General features: G+C 37.6%; 1 protein-coding gene across 8 annotated transcripts; it reads left to right on the top strand.

Annotated features, from left to right (window-relative positions):
* The first annotated feature begins 10,927 nt into the window (after positions 1-10,927).
* On the top strand, positions 10,928-22,207 carry LOC104903669 (hypothetical protein). 8 transcript variants are annotated; one of them, XM_048636434.2, is made up of 13 exons: positions 11,537-11,677; positions 14,535-14,597; positions 14,969-15,195; positions 15,891-15,958; positions 16,366-16,419; positions 16,509-16,858; positions 16,997-17,065; positions 17,139-17,227; positions 17,826-19,943; positions 20,090-20,167; positions 20,285-20,396; positions 21,418-21,489; positions 21,575-22,207. In XM_048636434.2, the coding sequence occupies exons 4-13, from the start codon at positions 15,922-15,924 to the stop codon at positions 21,623-21,625; spliced, it is 3,030 nt and encodes a 1,009-aa protein (XP_048492391.1). In that variant the 5' UTR covers positions 11,537-11,677; positions 14,535-14,597; positions 14,969-15,195; positions 15,891-15,921; the 3' UTR covers positions 21,626-22,207. The 8 variants fall into 8 exon arrangements, with proteins under 8 accessions (XP_048492386.1, XP_010690049.2, XP_010690050.2 ...); XM_048636433.2 differs by having other exon boundaries at positions 14,535-14,650; XM_048636429.2 differs by lacking the exon at positions 14,535-14,597 and having other exon boundaries at positions 10,928-11,672; positions 14,982-15,195.
* Positions 22,208-22,598: the final 391 nt, after the last annotated feature.

Genomic DNA, 22,598 nt, shown 5'->3' with positions numbered 1-22,598 from the left:
TTATTTGACATTGATGAGAACAAGGTAGCTGGCCTTAATGGCTACTCTAGTGGGTTTTAAAAAAAAAGCATGGGCTTGTATTGTTGAGGATGTAACTAGTGCTGTGTTAGACTTTTTCCAAACAGGAAATTGTTGAAACAGATTAACTGCACTACCCTATGCTTGATTCCAAAATGTGATCAACCTGAGAATGTGATGCAGTTTAGACCAATTGCCTGTTGCAATGTCATATATAAAGTGATTTTAAAGATGTTGTGTGCTAGATTAAAGAAGGTCTTGCTTGATATTGTAGATCAAGTCTAGAGTGCTTTTGTGGAAAAGCGAATGATAATGCACAATATTCTCATCTGTCAGGATATGTTGAAATAGTATAGGTGTAAAATTCATCCTGCTAGATGCGCCATGAAAATTGACCTGCGCAAATCATATGACTCGGTGCACTATGGTTTTTATTAAAGATTTGCTAGGGAAGCTGAATTTTCCAAGGAATTCATCCAATGTATTATGGTTTGCATTTCAACTCCTTCTTTCTCTCTTAGTGTGAATGGAAGTATATGTGGTTTTTTCAAAGGAAAGAAAGGCTTGATGTAGGGAGACCCCCTGTCTCCACTACTGTTTGTGGTAGTAATGGAGTATTTGACAAGAATTTTGAAGAGAATGAGTCAAAAAGAAGGATTTGAGTTCCATCATAGATGTGCTCCTCTCAAATTATCTCATCTAGTATTATAGATGATTTGATGATGTTTTGCAAAGGAAATATCAAGTTAGTTATGTTTATGATGAGAGCCTTGAAAGCTTTCTCACAAGCTTCGGGACTGGAAGCTAATAAAGAGAAGACCGCAGTGTACTTTGGGAATATTAAGGAAGATATACAGGAGAGGATTTTACAGGTTACAGGCTTTTCTAAAGGTACATTTTCCTTCAGGTATTTAGGTGTGCCTATATCAGCTAAAAGACTCTCAATTGCTGAATGTGATGCTCTGGTTGATAGAATCATCAAGAGAATCTTATGCTGGTCTTCAAGGCACCTCTCTTATGCTGCCAGACATGTGCTTGTGAATGATGTATTGCTCAAGGTTTTCCTGCTGCCAAAGAGTGTGCTTGACAAATAGTGCAAGTGTGTAGAGCTTTCTTATGGGAGGGGAAAACTCAGCTACATAAACCTCCTACTGTAGCATAGGATTGGGTTTGTAAGCCCAAAAATAAAGGTGCGCGGGTTTGGGGTGAGAAATTGTCACTTATGGAACAAAGCTGCTCTTAGGAAGTATGTTTGGCAAATAGCAAAGAAGGAGGACATGTTATGGATAAAATGGGTGCATAGTGTTTACATTAAAGGAACAATTTGGTGGGGAGTATGAAGCTCCACAACAAGCCAGTTGCGGTTAGAAGGTAATCTGTAAGATGAAGAATCAGTTGAAAGAGGCTTATGTGCATAATCAGTGGCTTGGTGGGCCAAAAGATTATTTTATCAGAGAGGGCTACAAGTGGTTGGCTGGAGATTAGGAAAAAGTGACATGGTACCATTGGGTGTGGAATAAAGCAAATAGTCCTAAACACTCTTTCATCTCTTGGCTAGCTACCATGGGAAAACTCAGAACAAGAGAAAAATTGTATCAAGATGGAGTAAGAAATACTAAAGCTTGTCTGTTCTATACAAATGGGAAACATTCTTGCATCAATTTATATTTTAAATGTTCCTACATCACACAAGTTTGCAGGAACATCAAGCAATGGTTGCAGATTCACTATAGTCAGAATGAATGTTTATATACTAGTTGGCAGAGATGGGATAGAAGATTTCGTTCTAAAAAGCAACAACGTGTTAGTTATACGAGCCTGGCAGCAACAATGTATCACCTATGGAAAGCAAGGAATCACTCTCTTTGGGAGGAGGCTGTTTGGAGTAAGGTTGGCAATGATGCGAGTCGAGCTCGAGTTTGACTAAATTCGACACGAACTCGAAAACTCATACCCAAACTCGACTCGACTCGAAAACTCGCGAGTTTCAAATTTTCATGCTCGAGCTCGAACTCGGAACCTAAACTCGAACTCGAGCTCGAATTCGAACTCGAACTCGGTTAAAGATCAAACTCAAACTCGAACTTTGTTCCAGCTCGAATTCAGTTCCAACTTCCAGCTACCTATATGCATTCTTTGAATATTTTGTATGTACAAGAAATACCAAATCTCATCCTTTGATATAATTCTATTTTTCGTAGGAGAAATTCTTCACTTTGCCTTTTGGTCATTTTATATACTTTTTTCCTGTTTTTTTTTAGGAAACGTACAAGTATTTTTATAGAAAAAAAAGTTAAAATTTCTTAAAAACATATATATATATATATATATATATATATATATATATATATATATATATATATACATATATATATGTATATATATATGTATATATATACATATATATATGTATATATATATACAATAATACAAACTTTAGCCCGTTCTCTCGTAATAATACAAACTTTTAATTATTTTTAAATAATACAAACTTAACACCAAAATTCCTCCTTTAGGTCAAGTTGACTTGTAACCTATAAAACAAGTCAAAATTACAAAATTATCTTTCTTCTTTCTCCCTCCTCCCCCCCCCCCCCCACTCAGCTGAACCACCTCAACATGTTACCTTCTACAACAAGTTAATAACAGGTATTTCCCTACTAGAGGAATTTTTATCAAAAGTTTATATTATTACAAAATAATTAAAATTTTGTATTATTGCGAGAGAACGGGTATAAATTTGTATCATTCTTGTTAAAAAAATCATATATATATATAATTTTTTTTGACTAATGAGTTGCTCGACTCGACTTGTTAACTTGTCGAGTCGAGTTCGAGATTGAGTCGAGCTTTGACTGAGTCGAGTTCGAGGAGCTGTCTCATCTCATTGCCAGCCCTAGTTTGGAGACCTGAATATATTGTTCAGCAAATACAAACTGATGTATGTATTAGAGTGAGAAGCATAATTTCTGAAAAATGGAGCATGGAAGATAGGAAATGGTTTGGTCATTTAAGTCTTGGGTGTTGAGTTCATGTTGTGAATCCTCTGTAGGTTGCATCCTGTTTTTTTGTTTTTTTTTGGGTGGTTTTGCTAGTCTATTGTTGTGGTGTTTTCCTTGCTTGTAAGGTGGCTTTGAATTGCTTTTGGTAATAAAATCTCTTACATTTTTACCAAAAAAAAAATAGTTTTGTAAAATTTGAATATTTGAGAATGATAAATAAAATATCTATTTGTCCAACTTTTCTCTATTTATAGATACGATCTTTAATACAATAATTTCTATCTCCCAGGCCTCCCTCGACTGGCGATGCAAAAGTTCCTGGTCAGCCATGTCGTGCATAGCCTTGGCCCCAGCCGTTGTTGCATCCCAGACAAGTTTCTTACTTTCTTTTTTGAGCAACCTTGCCCAGTCTTTAGTAATTATGCTGCGAGCAAAAAGCTTAAAAAGAGAAAGGAAGATAAAAAATGTCAAAGACGATCATAAAAGAGACACGTTATTTCGCAAGTATGAAATAAGAACGACAAGGAAATAAATGTCATACCTCAGCAGCCAGTTGAGACATGTATCCTACATGTCTAGATGAAGCGTCTCTCAAGCCTTTAATATAAGGCTCGGGAAAGCATTTGAAGAGCTCCTGTTTGAGCTTCTCGCGATTGGCCGAAGTCATCCTCGCAAAAGCGGCAGAGGATTCATCGTCCGATAAAATCGGCAAAGCATCAGGAGCTACTTCAGCTGCCCCTTTGCCTTTATCTGAAAGAGGAGGGTCATTAGTGTTCTAGACGGGTATTACCACTGCTAGTCCGTTGGATGGACTCATTGAACGTCCGCCCATACGCAGGGTTCTAACATTGTTGGAATAATAGGACTCACCAGAAGATCAAGAGGCAGATCTTTATGCAGGGGGCATTTGGGATACCAACCCTGCTACCAGCCCGGAGAAAGACAAGTCGTCCTTAGCCGCGTCCGACTGAGAAGTCTCTTCTCCAGGGCCTTCGGCTTCGTCTAGAAGAACAATCGCGTCCGGTTATTCAGAGGCTATAGGAGGTGCCAGGCCGATCTTGCCGGCATACGGAATCATTGTCGTCTCCTCCACCTTCGGAGGAATTTTGACCTTCGGTAGGGTGGGGAGATCGACTTTCTTATTTTTGGTCATGAAGCCTTTGGATTTCTTTAGAGGATGATCATCTCCCGTTGTGGACGACCTCTTTTTGGTGGCCGCCTTTTCTGCCAACGCTTTGGACATTAGGGCATTTTTTTGAAAGCAAAAAAAAAGCAAGTCAGGAACGTAAGCGTCAATTGAAGAAACTCGTTCAGAGAAAGATAAAACACTAGATCTGGACAATAAGCTTGCCCAAAGAAGGAAGCAGCTTGACCAAAGAAAAAATGGTTCGTCCAGGAACCAACAAAAGATTACTTCCCAGACGAAGCCTGGTCAAAGAAGGAAGTCGGCCTCAAAAGCTTGGCCGTCTTCCAGCCTGGAGCAAGGACCGTCCATATAAAAAAAGGGGCTCGTCCAAGAATAAATTAAAATACTGATTCCCTGACTAACCTCAGACTAAGAAGAAGACCGGCCTTAAGAAGTCTGGCCGCCTTTCAGTTTGGAGCAGGGTCCGTCCAGAAAAGTTTGTTTGCATTTTCTGGACGGAAGATGCTGAAGGAAACTAGCCGGCCAAAGGATTTTAGCCGGCTTGCTTGCCGAAATCTAGTCCATCCAGAGATTAAGACGACAAAAAAAAACATACTTCAAAACTTACCAAGGTATACGTCCTCTTTTCAGAGCCGGATTTACTGTACTCCTTCCACAGCGAGCTGGTGAACTTAGACATGCTTATGTCTCCTGTCCAAGATTTTTTCAGGACGGTTTTGGCCGCAGCTGCAAAGGAAAAACACATTGTTAGTAAGTTACAGTCATTGGACGAGGCCATTACTCTAGAAAAATCAAGAAGTATACCTCTATCCCCGGCCTGCCTCACCCCGCGGCAACCAGAAAGTTATCATCATAAAACATCTCTTTGAAGGGAATCCAGTTGGACGGACCCATAAAGGATGAATTGTTTGGAGTGGAATACTCCGTAATCTGGAAGTATTCCATATGTTCCTCGGCTGAGTTATCCTCCAGCTCTAAGTAGGAAGTCGTTCGTCCGGTGTTGGTAGGAGGCCGGCTAGAATAACGACAACATCTGGCCACTGCTTCGTTGGGGGCTTGGACGAATAAAAACTCCGCCTGCGTGCATTTTAAAAGTTTTGTCCCAAGACGTCAGGAAGCCATGACGGTTGCAGACGCTGAACCAAGCTCCGTCTATCGTTTTGGGAACCTTAGATACATAATGTATCAGAGCAAAGGCGGCGAAAGAAGGGTTAACACCCTTTGACTCACAGACGACCAAGACGTCAGTATGTTCTGCCAAGAGTTAGGGGCTAGTTGATTGTGGCCGAGGTTGTAGTGGTGAAGAAGGCGGCTAATAAATGGGTGCAAGGGTAATCGCAACCCTGCGTCTAGAGCCAGCCGATAAACAGCGAAGTGGCCGGACGGGGCACTAGCAATAGTATCCTCCTTGCCCCGCAAAACGAAGGAATACCCCCGGCATGGGTATTGCCGAGGAGGAATGCTTGAGGTCTAAACCTACTCGATCGTCCGAACCAACTATTGTTAGCTAGAATAAACCTAGGGTCTGACAGATGACCTAGGCGACGTCTTATCTCAGAAGAGGTGGTAGAAGGCTCGTTTGAATCATTGGACGAGTCAGATGAAGCCTCTGCCTCATTGGTCTCGTCCACCGCCATGCCTTGTCCGGACGGGCTGGTGTCGGAAAACCTCTTAGTGGTTCTCTCCTTCTGAATGCTTGCAGGAGAAGGAATTATGTTTGCTGGCCGAGCACTTTGAACTTCGCGCTCCCCTTTGTTAGGGATTCGGCCTGTTGACGCCTCCATTTCTGAATTTGAGGCTGGGAGATTTACTCCACGTCTTATGCGAGCAATTTGCTTGACGCGCACCAGATTACTCTGTACAGGTAAAGACTGGGTCGTCTGACTTTGTCGTCCATGTCTATAAAAATAAAATGCATGTCCGACCAAAATAGGCCCAACTCTAGAATGTGCCGAAGATGGAAGGCTCTTTGTTTTAGGGTTAAGGCCAACTCTTAAGCGGTCGGGATTGTTCGATGAGGAGGACGAATCCATTTTTCTTAAAAAAGAGTGAAAAGAAAAACAAAAATTGAGAATTAAAAGAAGAAAAGGGATACCTATTGAAATTACTTTGACGGTTGTAGAAGATTACCGAGATCTCGGATGGATGCTCTTTCTCTCTCTAAAAGTTCAGTAAAAAATTTGGCAGAGTCTCTCTCTCTAGAAAAATTCTCTTAAGGCGTGAAACGAATTCAGAAAGGACAAGGGCCTATATTTATAGGGAGGTAAAAATGACCTCCCCATCTGGTAAAGACAACCGTTGCATTAAAAAAACCTCTAAAGGGTTGACCTGTTGAGACCGGCAATTTGGCGCCTTCTCCACTTTGAAAAGGTTAGGGCAATTCTCTTTGGTTAAAAGAGAATTCCAACCGTCTTGGCACCTAATGGTAAAAATTCTCTTTTAAGGGGCAAATGTTGTAGCCTAAAGATTAACGGTTATAAAAAGGACACGTTGCTCCATCCTACTCCTACACGTGTCTCTTCGCTGCTGTAGAAAGTACATGGTCCAAAAAGGTGTATGACCTGAAAGTACACTCTTCTACATAAAAGATTTGCACTAGCCCACCTTTTTTGGCCCAATTGGTACTTAAGCCCAGCTCCTGTAAAAGGCATTAGGGAAAAGTGGATGGTGTGTACCCTTCAATCAATGCTTGCCATGTGTCAATAAACTATTGCTCAGCCAATCAGATGCTCCCAAATTAGGGTGACATCAGGGTACAACAATTACTTCAGACACTATAAATAGTCCTTGAAATTCGGAGAAAGGTACGTTTTTCAGAGTAGTGTTCTGTTATTCTGCCATAAATTCTTTATCTCTACTTCCTCTCTCTAAAATTTTCATTTCTACTCCTGATATAAGCTTCGGAGGGGGAAATATTACTCAAACTTCTAGGGTGGGTCTCTTTTTGCACGTCCGGAAGCGGAGGTCAGGTTCGGGTTTGGATCCAGGTGTTGTTGCACAAATCTCCTATTAAAAGAACCTACTGTTGGGGATAGTAGTAATGTTTTACGAGTTTAGCACTACGTAATAGTATGCAATTAAACATAACAAGAGTGATCAAGCTCCGATCAAACGAGTTTGTTAGAAAGGGTAGACTGTTTAAATTCAATCTTATAGTTTTCGTTCATATTCATATACAATTAATTAATAACAATCTTGCTTTCACTCAACAAGAGTAATCAATTTCTGATAAAAGGAAATTGTTACTTCAACGAGAATAAATCAATTAAATCTTATAGTTCTCATTCATATTCATGCACAATAAGTCAATAGATAGTTTTATTCACGTTGAACAAACTAGTATTATTGTCATATTCATATGTACTATTAGACAAGTGTGTGCTTATTATTAGGAATAGGAAATAGAACTTATTATTTTAATGTGTGTTTAATTTCATGTTAAGGTTAAGAACTATTATTATTAGTAATGTGAGTTAGTAATTGACATTGAATCATAAGTTTATTTTCAGTATGTTAATATGTATTTTAAATATTTATCAAGAATTATTATTATTAGTAGTGTGTTTCAGTAATTGTCATTTATAATTGGAATCAGAAATTTATTTTCAGTAACATAATATGTATTTAAATGTTTATCAATAATTCATATTCTTAATAACGTGTGTTGGTAATTGACATTTATAATTGGAATTATAAGTTTATTTTTCGTAGCATTTATGGCCTGATAAAGGAAGGCAAAATAACGTTTTTCTACAACTTTATTGTTGTGAAGGTTATGTTATGTCAGTTTTTCAATTTTTGAACGACTATGTTTCAAATATTTTGTATCTAAATAATAGTTATCAATAAATAATATGTGTATTTTTGCATCTGTTCATAATCAACTTCGTCATCCAATGTTTTTTAAGAAATCAAGTAGAAAAACTAGGACCAAGATCTTGAATTAAAAAAATTCACAATTTGTTGTTGGAAAATTAAATATAGAGAGGGTAAGAAATTTAAAATGAAAAAAATTTATATGATTGAAAAACAGAGGTCGGAAAAGTTATCATACAACTACAAATATTTTTCCATGCTCAAATATTGCGATACGAAAGAAAATATTATGTTAGTACTAAAAATAGTGTGATATGAAAGCAAATATTATGTTATTACTACTAACACTGTGATATTCAAAATGATAAGGGTTATTAAGTACAAAAACTTGGATACAATATATTGTACTTAAAATAAAGTCGCAATTCGTTGTGGGAAAAATAAAAATATATTTAGAGTTAAAAAGTCTAAAAATTCATCCTACACCTACGCAAATTTGTCCATGCCCAAGATTCGAACACGGGTTAGCAGCGAAAGCAAGTACAAAAACTAACCAAATTAGTGGGGTATCAACAAAGTGTTTATCTTGCAATTAAAAATACGTGTACAAATGAAAACCATATAATATTTTACTCTTTAAATATATAGTTATACTAAATAAAATACTATGTTATTACTCTAAATAGTGCGATAATAAAACAATTTTAATGTTACTACTTTCAATCTGCAAATCCATTACAGTTTCTTCATTACTTGACGTTCATGTTCTAAATGTTCAATCTGCAACTCCAAACGTTCATGTTCTAAATGTTAAATCTACAATCCCAAATACATATGTTGCACTTTGATTTTTGGATATATATATATATATATATATATATATAATATAATATATATATATAATATATATATATATATATATATATATATATATATATATATATATATAATATATAGAAGTGAGTTCATATGAGAATGCATACTTACGTGAGAAATGAGAATGAATTTTATGTGATACAACTCTTATGAATAAGTGATGTAACTCCAAAAAAAAGAAAATTAGAAAAAAAAAATTCAAAAAAAATTTTTTTTTTTTGGGCTCAAAATTTTTTAGGGTGGTATAACTCTAATGAACAAGTGTTATAACTCTAATCCAATCGTGTGGTTGAGATTCATTCTCATTTCTCATGTAAGGAGCATTCTCATGTGATCTTGCCTCTATATATATATATATATATATATATATGTGAAAGGCAACGACATATAATTAAGCGAAACAATGAGTTTTAAATCCGGACAACTAATTATGGCAAAAATTCCGATGACAAACCGAAAAAAAATTCCGGCTACAAAGGCACAAATCTAATTCCGACAATACTTCCGATGATAATACAACGAACATTCCGGGTACAAAGTCCGATTTCTATTCCCGGCAAGAACAAATTTATCCCGGCTAAGAGTTTCGGTGGTGCATCAGTTTGGAGAGAGAATATGTTTCAAAGAGAAAAGCGTAATTGTATGAGGTGAGAGAATTGTGAGGAGAGAGAAAAAACTCAAGGGTTAAGTACTTTGGACCCACAACAAATTTGAAATTTAAAATCAAATTTTCAAATTTGAAATTAAAATGAAAATTTCAACTTAGTCGAGACTCGAACCAATGAGATTACTTGTGTATGTGGTTCCAACGTAAACGAGGGTTATGCGTAGCCTTTCTCTATGTTTTACCCCAAACAAAAAAATCAAAGAAAATTCGTTGGTCGCACTTGTGCAGTTGTGCTTAGGGGTGCTTATCGAGCGAGCCGAGCCCGAATAGTACTGGGCTCGGCTCGAGCACGTTTATCTTTTCATGGGATCGGCTTGGCTCGTGAACTCGCCGAGCTTGGGGGAGTCGAGCTCGGCTCGAGCTCGTGATTAGAATTTGCGGCTCGAGCTCGGCTCATGAGCTCATTTAGGCTCGGCTTGTGAGCTCGTTTAGGCTCGACTCGTGAGCTCGTTTAGGCTCCGGTAGGGGTGTTAATGAGCCGAACCGAGACCGAACAATAGAGGACAAAGTCCAAGCCCAGCTCGAGGCTCGGCTCGAAACTTATTTTGTAAAAGTTGGGCTTCGGCCCAACCGTGTAAGCCCACGTCAATACGTAGTAGGTAGGCCCAATCGTATAGGTCAAGTACAAAGTAGATGAGCTTGTTCACTCACTCTGCTTTTATAACTTGGTTTCCCTCTTAGTATTGCTAAGATTTCAATGTGAGACTCCATGGTTTGTTAAAGAAAAACAATCTCATTATACCCATGCTTTATAACTTGGTTTCCCTCTTAGTATTGCTAAGATTTCAATATAGGACTCCATGTTTTGTTTGAGATAAACAAACTCATTCTACATATGCTTTTATAACTTGGAATCTCTCTTAGCATTTTTGAAATTTTAATGTGGGACTCCATGTTTTGTTAAAGAAAAAAACTCATTATACCCATGCTTTAAGACTCCATGTTTTGTTTAAGATAAACAAACTCATCCTACATATGCTTTTATAAATTGGAATCCCTCTTAGCATTGTTAAAATTTCAAAGTGGGACTCCATTTTTTGTTAAAGAAAAAAACTGAGCTTACATATGCTTATTCATATTTGTACCAATAACACTCTAAGTACATCTAAATAAACAATTATCAAATATTTTAAATATTAAATAATCAAATATTTAAAAATATACTTTATTCCCTTTGTGAAGAAAATAAAGTATAGTTTTTGTTTTCCAACCAAGGAGATACAAAATTAAACTTTAAGTTGAAGTAAAGAAGTAGTAGCTATTTATAAAGAAAATAAAGTTGATGCTTGTTTTCTTAACCAGTGTGGGACTTTAGTGCCTAATGGAATAGAGGTGAAGTTGGATCACAAATGAAAATATATAATTTGTAATCTAAATTAAAATATAAATTTGTATTAATTTTTTTAAATATAACATATTTTTTTAGTATAAAATAACTCGAGCTGTTTACGAGCTTTATGAGCCAAGCTTTCCCTAGCTCGGCCCGGCTCGTTTAAGTCTCTAACCGAGTTTCAACGAGCCGAACTTTAACCGAGCCGAGCCCGAGCTGCTCGTGAGTTTGTCAGGCTCATTATCAGCCCAAGTTGTGCTCATACCGCTCAATAGTCAACACCAAACCTCAAGCAATCCCCCCAAACCCAAACCTCTCTCACTGCAAAACGAGACAATCAACACTCCTCCAAAAAGAAAAAAGAAGAAAAAAGAAGAAAAAAGAAGAAAAAAACCTGAAAACGAACACAGAAGAAGAGGGAAAAAAAAAAGGACAGACAGAGAGAGAATAATTAACACAACACTAGAACTTTCCATATGTACAAATTCGGCCGAGGTGGAGGCGGAGGTTCACGCGGCGGCTCCTCCGGCGCAAAGCGTAACTCATTCCCTCCACCGCCTCCTCAACGGCCGCACTCCAACTCTTCCGCCTCTCGACTTTCTCTCTCCTCCCGCAAACCCTCATCGTCGTCATCGGCGATAACTACTCCGGCACCGGCGCAATCGGAGGAATCTTTCAGACTTATTGGCGGCGATCCTCTCTCGTTCGCCGCCATTATTCGTCTTGCACCCGACCTCGTTGATGAGATCAAGCGCGTTGAGTCACAAGGTGGTGCTGCTCGGATTAAGTTTGATTCTAACCCTAATAATCCTCCCGGTAATGTGAGTATTTCTCTGTTTTATCTTTGTGTATTTATTTAATATATTATTCTTGTTGTTTGGATGATGGATTATAGTGGATTTTTCTGTTGTTTCTTTGTTTGTTTGGAGTTTGATTTAATGTGAATGTTTTTCCGCAATGTGTACGGGAAGTGGAGTAGCTTTGGTTGTGTAATTTCAACGTGTGTGAAAAACTCAGCTGAAGTGCTGAAGGCTATGATTATGAATATGTAATCTTGCTGTAGTTTATCATATGGTTGGATTTGGATGAATTTGAAATCTGGTTGTTTCTTTGTTTATTTAGTTTGATTTTTGGTGTAGAGAGAGCCACAAGGGCGAATGATATAAAATTTTGCGTGATGTATCCCGAAAGTGGAATACCTTTGGTAGTGTGATTTGAAGTTTTAATGTGATTTTTTGGAATTTGTGCTTTATTGTGAAAAACTGAGCAGAAGTGTTGAAGGCTATGAATGTGTAATCTTGTTGTAGTTTGTTACTTGGCAATGGCGGATCCAGGATCCAATCCACGTGGGTACGAAGTCAGTCGAGGAAGAAAACATAAGACGATTAAATATTCCACTACACTGGTCCAAATTCTAATCACAACCAAGAACTAGTAGTTTAACATATTATTGCATTAAAAAGATTTAAAATTAATTAAGATATATTGTCATTCATTTTATTAATCAATTTTATGAGTTAAATTTTACATTTAGTAATAGGCACTGAGATTGCTTTATGTGCTCAAAATACAAAAGGACAATTGAAATATTCAAAAGATGAAAAAAAATTGACATGAACAAATTTGAACTTTCAGAAAAGATGGGTGAAAGTTTGGTTGCTTTAGATAATTTTTTTAGATAATGAAGAACAAATGAGCAAAAATGCACCATATAACTGTAAAGAAAATGAAAACAAAACTAGATACAAATTTAAAGCTTTTTCTTTAAGGAGATTGCCAAGAAAAACAAAAAGAAAAATTAAGGAAATCGACAAGAGGAAAAAAGCTCTTATAGGAGGAGTTGAACCCACATGGACTGAGGACAATTTCGGGTACTTAATTAAGCCAGCCAACTAACCAACCAAGGGCCAAGTGTATTTATCTAAGGGAACTAGGCGCGGAATTATTTACAAACAAATTTATTTTTTGATTTTTTGCCAATTTGTTCTCACTTTTTTCTTGATTTTGTGGGTTTAGTTGAACCCACTGAACCCACACTGATACACCCATGTTACTTGGTTAAATTTTGATGAATGTGAAATTTTGTTGTTTCGTTGTTTGTTTGGTTTGATCAAATGTGGGTTGGACCGTAGAATTTTAGGCGATGTATTCGAAAATTAAAGTAGCCTTGGTAAGTGTGATTTGAAGGCTATAAAGATCTAGTCTTTATATGTTTATTTTAGGAAATTATGGCGAATTAGATTTAAGGAAAGTGTAGAAATTCTATAGTATTCAGAGCGAACTGACGAATCTCTGCGATGGTCTCTATGAGGTGGATGTTTCTGAGCTTTTGGCTCTCCAAGAGAGTTGCCAAATTATGGGAATCTATGTGAACTGCAATGTGGGGAATATGCTTGGATTGAGCCTATTTAAGTACTTCATGACAAGCCCGAATCCCTAAAAAAAAAGTACTTCATGACAAGCCCGAATCCAGATGCTCTATTTGGAGCTGTGGGTGAGTCAAGATCACTGTTAGAGCTCTTAAGAAAACAGAGATAATCTTTTGTTACTAAGGTTATTGTGCTGGGAAGACAGGGACCATCTAAGTGAATAGTAGCCCATAGAGACCCTGAGGCTGGTAATGAAATCTTCGTCACTATTCTTTGAAAAGCTATGGTGCTGCTTACAGAATGTGAAATTGGTAACAAACCATTTGTGGGGTCCCTTAGTATCCGGAGAAGGCCAATGTGTTCCGAGTGAGTCCAACAACTCCAAGAATATCAGCATTTTGTCTCCCATCCTTGCCACTGTAAAGGAGGATGTACTAGCTGTAGCTTTGGATCCAATCTCGCAACGAGGTAGACCCATTCTCTTTTGAGTGAATACCAAGTGGTCTGCTCCTACGAAGGTGTTGCTTAAGATTGTAAAACCTAATCAAAGTAGTGGGAATCTTCTTCAATCACACCACATAACACACTTAATCCATTCTTCTATACCTCTTCAATTAAGGTTAATTTTAAGTCCTTGACTGCGATGCCATCATCAACAATTTCCATAGATTTTTTTTTATTTAGTAAGAATCTCAAGCTTCGAAATGAGCTGGCAGAATGAAACAGTAGAAACATAGGAAACCTCAGTCGGGAGCAACACGGATCGTGGAGAAGCATGCCATGTCCCTCGAGGGAAGAACATTTTAGTAGAGAAAATCATCACAACCAACAGAAAGCAACTCCATTAACATGATTGCTTAATTCGCTTGGGGATCTTTGAGTTCGAAGCGTGGTCGAACCTTTTTGTACATTCCATGAGAGAGGAAGCATCTTTTACTATGAAGTTGATGTTAAATTCTAGAATACTGAGGAAATATATAATAAATGACAAGTAGTTAGTAGTTATATCTGCACTTATTTTTCTCCTTTGTAAAACAATAGTGGAAAACCGTGTAGGTTGCCTAAGTATGAATAACTTTGTACATCAAGCAATCATAAAAATATAGTTTTTCTTTTGTAGTTAACTTATCCTTTAATTTTCATATCAAACTTATTTTCAAACATAATGTATAATCTGCTTTTATAGGGTGTCAATGCTTCTTTATTATGATGATGATTGGCTTGAAAAAATGGAATAGAAGCAAGGGTCAAGGAACTGAACGATGCGAAAACAGAAAAAAGTAATTAGCTTATCTTTATTTGTGTGTAGGCTTTAGGCTTCTGGAGTTCATTGTAATCCCCGGATCCTGTGCACTGTCGGGCATGATTTCAGGTCTGCTAGTAGGAAAGTTTCTGTGAGGTTCTTGAGGAAATTGCCGGCACAATGTATTTTTCAACCTAATGTTTCACTTGGCTTTTGAATAGTCTTTAGCTAGAACCTGAAAGTCAAAGGCGAATCATTGTTGCTCCTATCTTCGAGCCAAATTTCTAAAATAATAGGTTTATAACCTATTGAAAGGAGTTTCTTTGGCGGAACTGGTGCTACTTTTTACTGAAAATCAGATTATCGAATTTAAATGTATCTAATAATCTTAATTTTATTCCCAACTTGCATGATTTTCCATGAATTTTATATTTTTAGTATAATGTATCATGGTGGCTTTTTCAGCCCTGTTGTAAACTGTTTTTTGTCCCTCTCATCAGGTTATTGATGTAGGTGGTAAGGAATTTCGATTTACATGGTCACAAGATTTGGGTGGCCTTTGTGACATTTATGAAGAACGTCAGGGTGGTGAAGATGGTAATGGTTTACTGGTTGAATCTGGATGTTCATGGCGCAAGCTGAATGTGCAGCGTGTCTTAGATGAGTCCACTAAAAAGCATGTCAAGAAGAGATCAGAAGAATATGAGCAAAAACTCAAATCACGCAAGTATGTTATACATAATGCATATACACAAACAGCTGCATATATATCTGTGTATATACATGCATGTTTACATTTACATATATTGTTATGTCTTATTTCATAGCTCATCTCATACTATAGCCAATGATGCTGAGAAATTAGGGTGTGATTGTGGTATATGTCTCTCCACCTGATGCGTAGTTAATTAATCTTGTTGAGCAATTTGCAAAAGGAGTTGATGTTGTTTTACATTTTTAGGCGATCACATTGTGGTATATTTTAGAAGGCATCCCCAGTTCTATCTGTCTTAGTCTTTTTGGGTCTTGTTGTTGAATATTAGTTTTGGTTCTTGTTTCTGAGGAAAGTGCTAACCTTGTTCAGGCACCTTTCTCTTCTGCTCCTACTTGTATTGGTATATAACTTATGTCTGAAATGTGGACAACCTTGTCTTATTTAAATACTGTAAGGGCACCAGTTCTTATATGCACATGGGGCATTGAGATAGGTGGGGAGTTGCTAATACATGATGCATAGAAAAGTTTCTGGATGGTTGGAATTTTTATGTGCTGTGATTCATGACTGGTCCTCTCTTCGTTTTATTGGTTTACTGCAAAGAGATAATGCTTTTCATGTGATCCTTCCCCCTTTCCATGTATAGTGATTACTTATTTGTTATGATTCTTACATTCATTTGGTTGTGATTGTTACAATCTTGATAGGGCCATTGTCTTGGACCAATGCAATCCTTCTATGAAGAGTCAAATGCAAGCATTAGCTGCTGCAGAGGGTGAGTATTAGCTAATTTATATTCATCCCCTTCCCCTCCCACACATAAGAAAAAGGTTGAGAAAGCTTATTTGAGTCTGTTTAGAATAAACAAATCAAGAGCAAATAATGGATCAGCAACACTTTTTTTTTTTCTTTTTTTCCTTTGGTTTGAGGACTCCGTAACTAGACCCTATGGATATGATGGATGTATTACCAAAAGTCTATGGTGCAGCCCTTTTCTCATTACAACTTAAGTTGGAGTTCATGTCTTCATGAACTTCCACTTTAGGAGGTTGGAAGCGGGGAAAAGTAGGTTTTATGTAAAATAATTTCAATCTTTGTGGTAGATAAATCAGTTCGGGAATCAAAATCTTCGAAGCTTTACTCTTTAACATTGCTTATATTTCTGATCTTATTCTTTTGTAGCTGGTCCATGGAAGTTTAAACAGAAAAACAAGAAATTTTTTGAGCCATCACAAGGTAACACTACCTGGATCTTGACAATTTTCTTTTTAAGTCTTTCCCTCTCCTTTTTTCTTAATTTTTTCTTGCTCTTGTTGATATATTAGTTGGTAGCCATCCTAAGCCTGTCAAGTCATCGACGGTATCCTCTTCAACTGCTAATGCAAAGGGAAGGCATTCAACTTCACCTTTGCCATCACCCCAGACCCAGTCTATTTCTTTGGCATCTGCTTTTGTAAGAGGAAATGCTACTGAAAGTCAGACTGTTGCAGAGAATCCAACTATCCAAACACGAGCAAAAGACAATGCTGTTAACTTCGAGAATGAAATTCCTGCCCAAGTTTCTGGCAGGATGACAGAAGCACTACACGGGGATAACCAAGGAGTTGGAACATCAGATCTGTGGAATTTGCTAGTAACATTGTTGAAGGATAATCCAAAAGGACTGAGCATAAAGGTTGGTAGAAGTGGGATTTCTTTTTGAAGGTTTCTTAGTGCATAGCATTATCTTTCTTCTCAAGAATTCTTTTCCGTTTGTTCATTTACCTTAATTGAAATAATAGGGGATTTCTTTTGTATATTCGATGATGCCTAGGCATTGGAGAAAGCTGTTGGTGATATGAAGTCTAACTCTGCCCGCAAAATTGAGCCCATTCTTAAGAAAGTGAGTGGACTTATTATACTTCATTGATTTGTTTTTATAATATAATATTTGCTAATGAGCTCTGCTGCCTTAGATCGCAACTCATGAACCTTCCGGAAGATATATTCTGAAGTCAGGAATGGAGCTAGAAAGCTTGAAGAAGTCGTATTCTGATAGTGGAAGGTAACACTTGTCCTTATATTCTCGTAAACATATTATGTCTGGAATCTGGAGAGATTATGGAAACAGGAAAGCTTATTTCTTAACATTATCGGCTGAGGGGTTAGTTTGAGTATGTTGAAAACCCAATAAGGTCTGTTATTGGGAGAGTATACCATTTCAGTCAACAAATATAGACGGTTGTTTTTTGTTGACTTGATTGTTTGCTCTTATGCTGGTGTTTGATGGAGTAGAATGCTGTTGTCTAATTTTTTCCCTTTCGGTCCCATCTCGAGCTAATTTGCGGCGCGCAGGGCTTGTGCAGCGCGACGTGATTCCTCCTTCAAGTTCAAGAAACTTGAAAAGGGGTCCGAAGCAGCTTTGCCTGCCTAGGGGCACGGATGGAATCTCGATAGAGACCCGGGGGAGGGATCTTTAGCCATCATTTTTTGAGCTTTGAAAATTGTCATTTATCAAATACTAGCACAAGTTATACCTGGTTAATTGTGAACTTTTAAGAAAATGAGGTTGTTTTGCACACTAATTGAACGTAACCACAACCAGAATCTAGCTATATTTTGGCATATTTATCATTTTCTTGGTGCTGTTCTTTGTTTTCCAGTTCTCCTGAAGACAATAACCGGAAGCAGTTTGTTCCAGAAAGCCGTGGTGAAATGCCAGCTCCACTTTCAGGATCTGCCAGAAAATCCCCAGCTGAGGATGTGGAGGAACAGGTGCAGAAGTTTGATGAAGAGTCAAATATGGCTGAAAAATTTGATGCCTCTCAACATTTCTCTGATCTTTTTGGTGATGATGAACCGCCTGAGCGCAGCGAGAGACAGACAGCCAAAACTAATGGTAGTGAGAGTGATAGTGATAGTAATAGTGATAGTGGCAGTAGCGATAGTGCAAGCCGAAGTAGAAGCAGAAGCCCTGCTGGAAGTGGTAGTGCTAGTAGCAGTGATAGCGAAGGTGACGCTTCTTCTTCCCATAGTAAAGAGTCATCTGATGTGGATATCGATATAATGAGCGATGATGACAAAGAAACCAAGAAATTACAAGGTACCGAACATGGGTTATCAAAGGCACCTGTTCCCTGGAGTATGCCTGAAGCTGTACCCCTACAAGACGGAAGAAGTGGAGATCAAGATGGTTATGCATCTGAGGATGTTGATATTGAGAATGATTTCCTTGATGATAATGAATCTCAGCTGGCAACGGCCCCTCTGCATCTTGGTATAGCCACTGAGAAGTTAAGGACTGTTTCACCTGATCACGATCAAAATGAACCATGTAATAATAGGACAGATGTTAGTGAGCGAGAAGGTTTTGAAGATGAAGTTCAACGTGAGCATCACAGCTTTGTTAAGTCTGGAGGTAAATCTAAAAGAGGATCCGATTTGATCCAGTTTGAGCATGATGCTGATCATGTCAAAAAATTTAAAGCAAATACCTCTCAGTCAATTTCTAGGCCTATAGTGTCCCGTACATTTGGGAGTCCACCAAAACACTTTGTTGATATAATCAATGAAGACAACTATGAGAACCGCAACTTACACGTGTCAAATCAGTTTAACAGGGATGATAGTGCTAACACACATCTTGGTGTGCAGAGAGGATATAACAATGTTGTCTCTGGAAAGTCTGCTGTGGAATTGATACATTCTGGTCGAAGGCCCACTGCTATTGCCTATAATGTTGAAGCTACAGATAAAGCTGCTAAGAAGCTTCCAAATTCTGGGGTAGATTTGAAATTTCAGGACACAAATGCTTATGGACAAGAAGGTAGTTTGAAACATGCTGATAAGGGCTACCGAGAAACACAGGATGAAGAGGAAAGTCCAAATGAGAAAGCAAATGGAAAGTTCAAAGAAAGTCCTCTTGGTCAGAAAAACTCTATACGCCCAGAGCCCCGTCATAGAAAGCATAGTGTACGGTATAAAAATTCCCATACATTGGGGACTTCTTCGAGGCTGCATATGGGATCCTCACTGAAGGATAGCGGTAAGGCTGACTTTGACAGGTCTTCTGCTGACAGGAGAAGGCTCCAAAGAGAATTGTCAGACCTGGAGCAGGGTGAACTTCGTGATCCCTCTCCTGAGGAACCAGAAGGGACCAAAAGGCAGTTTGAGAGAGCTGGCTCCTTCAAGCAATCACAGGCGAAATTAGGCACCTCAGGTTCTCGGAATGCAGAGTTGAAGGGTATACCTGTGAGCAAGCCATTCCTAGATTCTGGGAAGACTTCTTCCCCAAATGCAAAAGGAGCTCCTAATAATACTAACAATTCATCGAGGAAAAGGTCTCTGGAGCCTTATGCTGAAGATAGTTCTCGACCCCATGGGACTCTACCATCTCAGCTACAACAGTCAAGGAATAGTAGCGCTGAAGTTGGGCCTCTGTCTAACAACGCAATGGATCGCAGCAGATTGGGGCACAATGAGGCTGTGGCTAATCAAGGGACTGATGTTGAAGGTTATGGTGAAACACAAAAGAAAACACAAATCATTGCACAGCGTGAAGACTCCAGACAGGAAATTGGTTCACATAAGGGGAAAGGAAATAAATCCAGAAAATCCAACATATCTAAAGATGCTAGTGGTAAAAAAAGGCAAGTTTCCTATACCCAAGACCTTAATGGCAAGCGTACAAGGAGGGATTCTTCTTCGGATGAAGATACTCCATACACTAAGTATGAAAAGGAAGAGCCAGAGCTTAAGGGGCCAATTAAAATTTTCTCTCAGTACGTAGTTTTGGTACTTGTTTTCGTGAATGTTATGGCTTTTTCTGAAGGTTCTGTGGTGCCAAAAGCCAACATACCTTTCGAGTGAACGAATTGCTATGCTGTTTTGCATCCAGAATTGATGTCTCTCTGATTTTTGTTCTTAGGTTTAAAGATTATGTGCAAGAGTATTGTGAGAAGTATGAGAGTTACCTTTCTCTATTCAAGATCTTGGTGAGATACAAGTAGGTATCTGCTGTTAATTAATTGTCTTTGCCTTGTATAGTGAGTGTTTTCTGTCCTGCAAATTGTTTGTATTTTAATAAAGGTTGTTTTTCTTTGTTAATTTGTTCAATTTAAAGGGACGAGTTTCAGAAGCTTGGAATGGACCTTGCAAGTGCCAAAGGTAGAGATATGGAGAGATATTACGACACTATAGGTCAACTGAAAGAAAGCTATAGCCGTTGTGCGATGGTAAGCATTTGTGTGATTGTTTTTTTTTTTCTTTTGTTTTTGGTGTGGATGTGAGTTTGCTTGGAGTTGGTTGAAGTCGTCCTGCTTGGAGAGCAATGGATATTTCAGTGAGAAAAAAAAACTTTGATTTGCTTAGAGTGATAATTATACACTGAGTTGCAAACCAGAAAAAAATATTGCTACTCCCTCCGTCCCATAATATAAGTCCCCTTTCTATTTTGGGAGTCAATCTTTAAAAAGTTTGACCAAATATTCTTATTAATATATACAAGAAAACATATCCGTGTGAGATCTTGTTGGATTCGCCATAATATGTAGTTTCATATTATCAACTTTTTATATATTTTACTAATACGAAATTGAAGATAGAGAAGGTCAAAGGTGCGCCTTGAAGACTGTGCAAAAGAAAACAGGACTTATATTTTGGGACGGAGGGAGTAATATATACTCCCTCCGTTTCCTAAAGATCTTCCCTCTTTCCGTTTAAGGGTGTTTCCAAAAGATCTTCCCTCTTTTGCTTTATTCCTTATTTGGCAAAACAAATTTCCCTATTTACCCTCTCATGTCACTATCATATGGTCCACCATTACATTATTAATTCAATTTTACTCCCTTTCTCTCTCCAACTTTAACCCCTTTTTATTTGTTTATTTATCTTAACCCCTTTCTCTCTCCTATTTTATTCACACCATGCCCCACACAACTTGATTTTTCTGGGTATCTGTAGGAACAGTAAGTGGGAAGATCTTTAGGAAACGGAGGGAGTATGATACAAGGGTTAATTGTGGATTTATGTGTATGTATACTGCTTTCATAGATTGACATGCTTAATGTTTTCTATTTTAATTGGCCAACTGAAAAATGAAGTAAAATTATCAATAAATGAATGTCTTCCTGTCATATAGTTACTAACTTGTGTAACCTGCTGTTTGCTGCAAAGCTTGACAGGGTTTAAAATGACTGTTTTATCTAGCTCTTATGTTGATAAACTTGTGAACTAAAATTCTGTATGTTAGAACAGTTTGTTTATAAACTTGTGCAGCGGCATAAACGACTAAAGAAAATATTTCTTGTGCTTCATGAGGAGTTGAAGGTATTACTGCATATTCACTCTTTTCCTCCTGCCGTAATCATGATGTCCTTTGTGTGTTTACATGTGTATTGTGTGGTGATTGCAGCATCTTAAGCAGATGATACACGAAGCTGACGTAGACCGTTTGAGGGAATGAATACACTACTAAGCTCAATTATGAGCTTTCCATGTTCATATCTGGGAACCTTCTTAAATGAAGGTCATCATTTATCAGATCCGTTGCCTTCTCTTTCTCGAGGTCTGTCTTGACTTGCAGTTTTTGCTCAGCAACATACATGAGTTAGAGCTTCCATTGAACAGGGTTTTCTCGAATGATCCAATTAATTTGGGACCCTGAGAAATTTTGCAGCCCCCTTTCTCACTGTAGATCATTTACCTGGATATAATGGCAAATTGGCAATATTGGTGGAAGCTCAAGAAACTTCAGACAAGGAGAGCTGTATGTGAATGTATAGGATGAACAAAGTTAGATTGTTTGATTGAGAGAAGTTCTCGTCTGCCCCTCATTTTTGGTTCGTCTGAAATAATCATGACCATTGTAGATTTGTAGTTTGTAAATTCAGAATGGCAGTATAGCGGCATTTAAATTTCAATTGGTTATTCGACAAACCCAATGCCTAATATGTAATTGTACCTTGTAAGAGTTCGGGAAAGAAAACATAAATTTATGCTCTTTAAAAGATGGTATTTACGATGTCAAAATATCAGTTTATGTTAATTCCTCCGGCTATCTAGCATCCTCATGGATGTTTTCATATGGTGGCTTGTTATCGAAAAACAACTAGTATTTTGGCTCGTATGATGACTCGGGTCAGTTACAATAATCATATATATTATTATTCTTAAATTTTATAATTTAGTTTGCCATTTTTTGTATTTTTTCCATTAAGAAATTGAAAAGTTCACATCATGACGTGATAAGTAAAAAAAATATGAAAGTTTCAAGTTTGAAAATAATAGCTTAAAAGGAATTGTGGTAAGAAAATATGACATCTATAGTTTTTTTTTGTTAGTTATGTAATAAGAGTGTTAGAGATGTATATATTTGTTTAAGTATTTTGAGTCAAGTATACTTATTATAAGATTTTATCATATTTTGTTTCAAACAT

This window comes from Beta vulgaris, chromosome 9, assembly GCF_026745355.1.
Source record: "Beta vulgaris subsp. vulgaris cultivar EL10 chromosome 9, EL10.2, whole genome shotgun sequence".
Taxonomy (NCBI): Eukaryota; Viridiplantae; Streptophyta; class Magnoliopsida; order Caryophyllales; family Amaranthaceae; genus Beta; species Beta vulgaris.
Note: the sequence above shows the minus strand (reverse complement) of the source record. Positions and strands in the feature narration are given on the sequence as shown.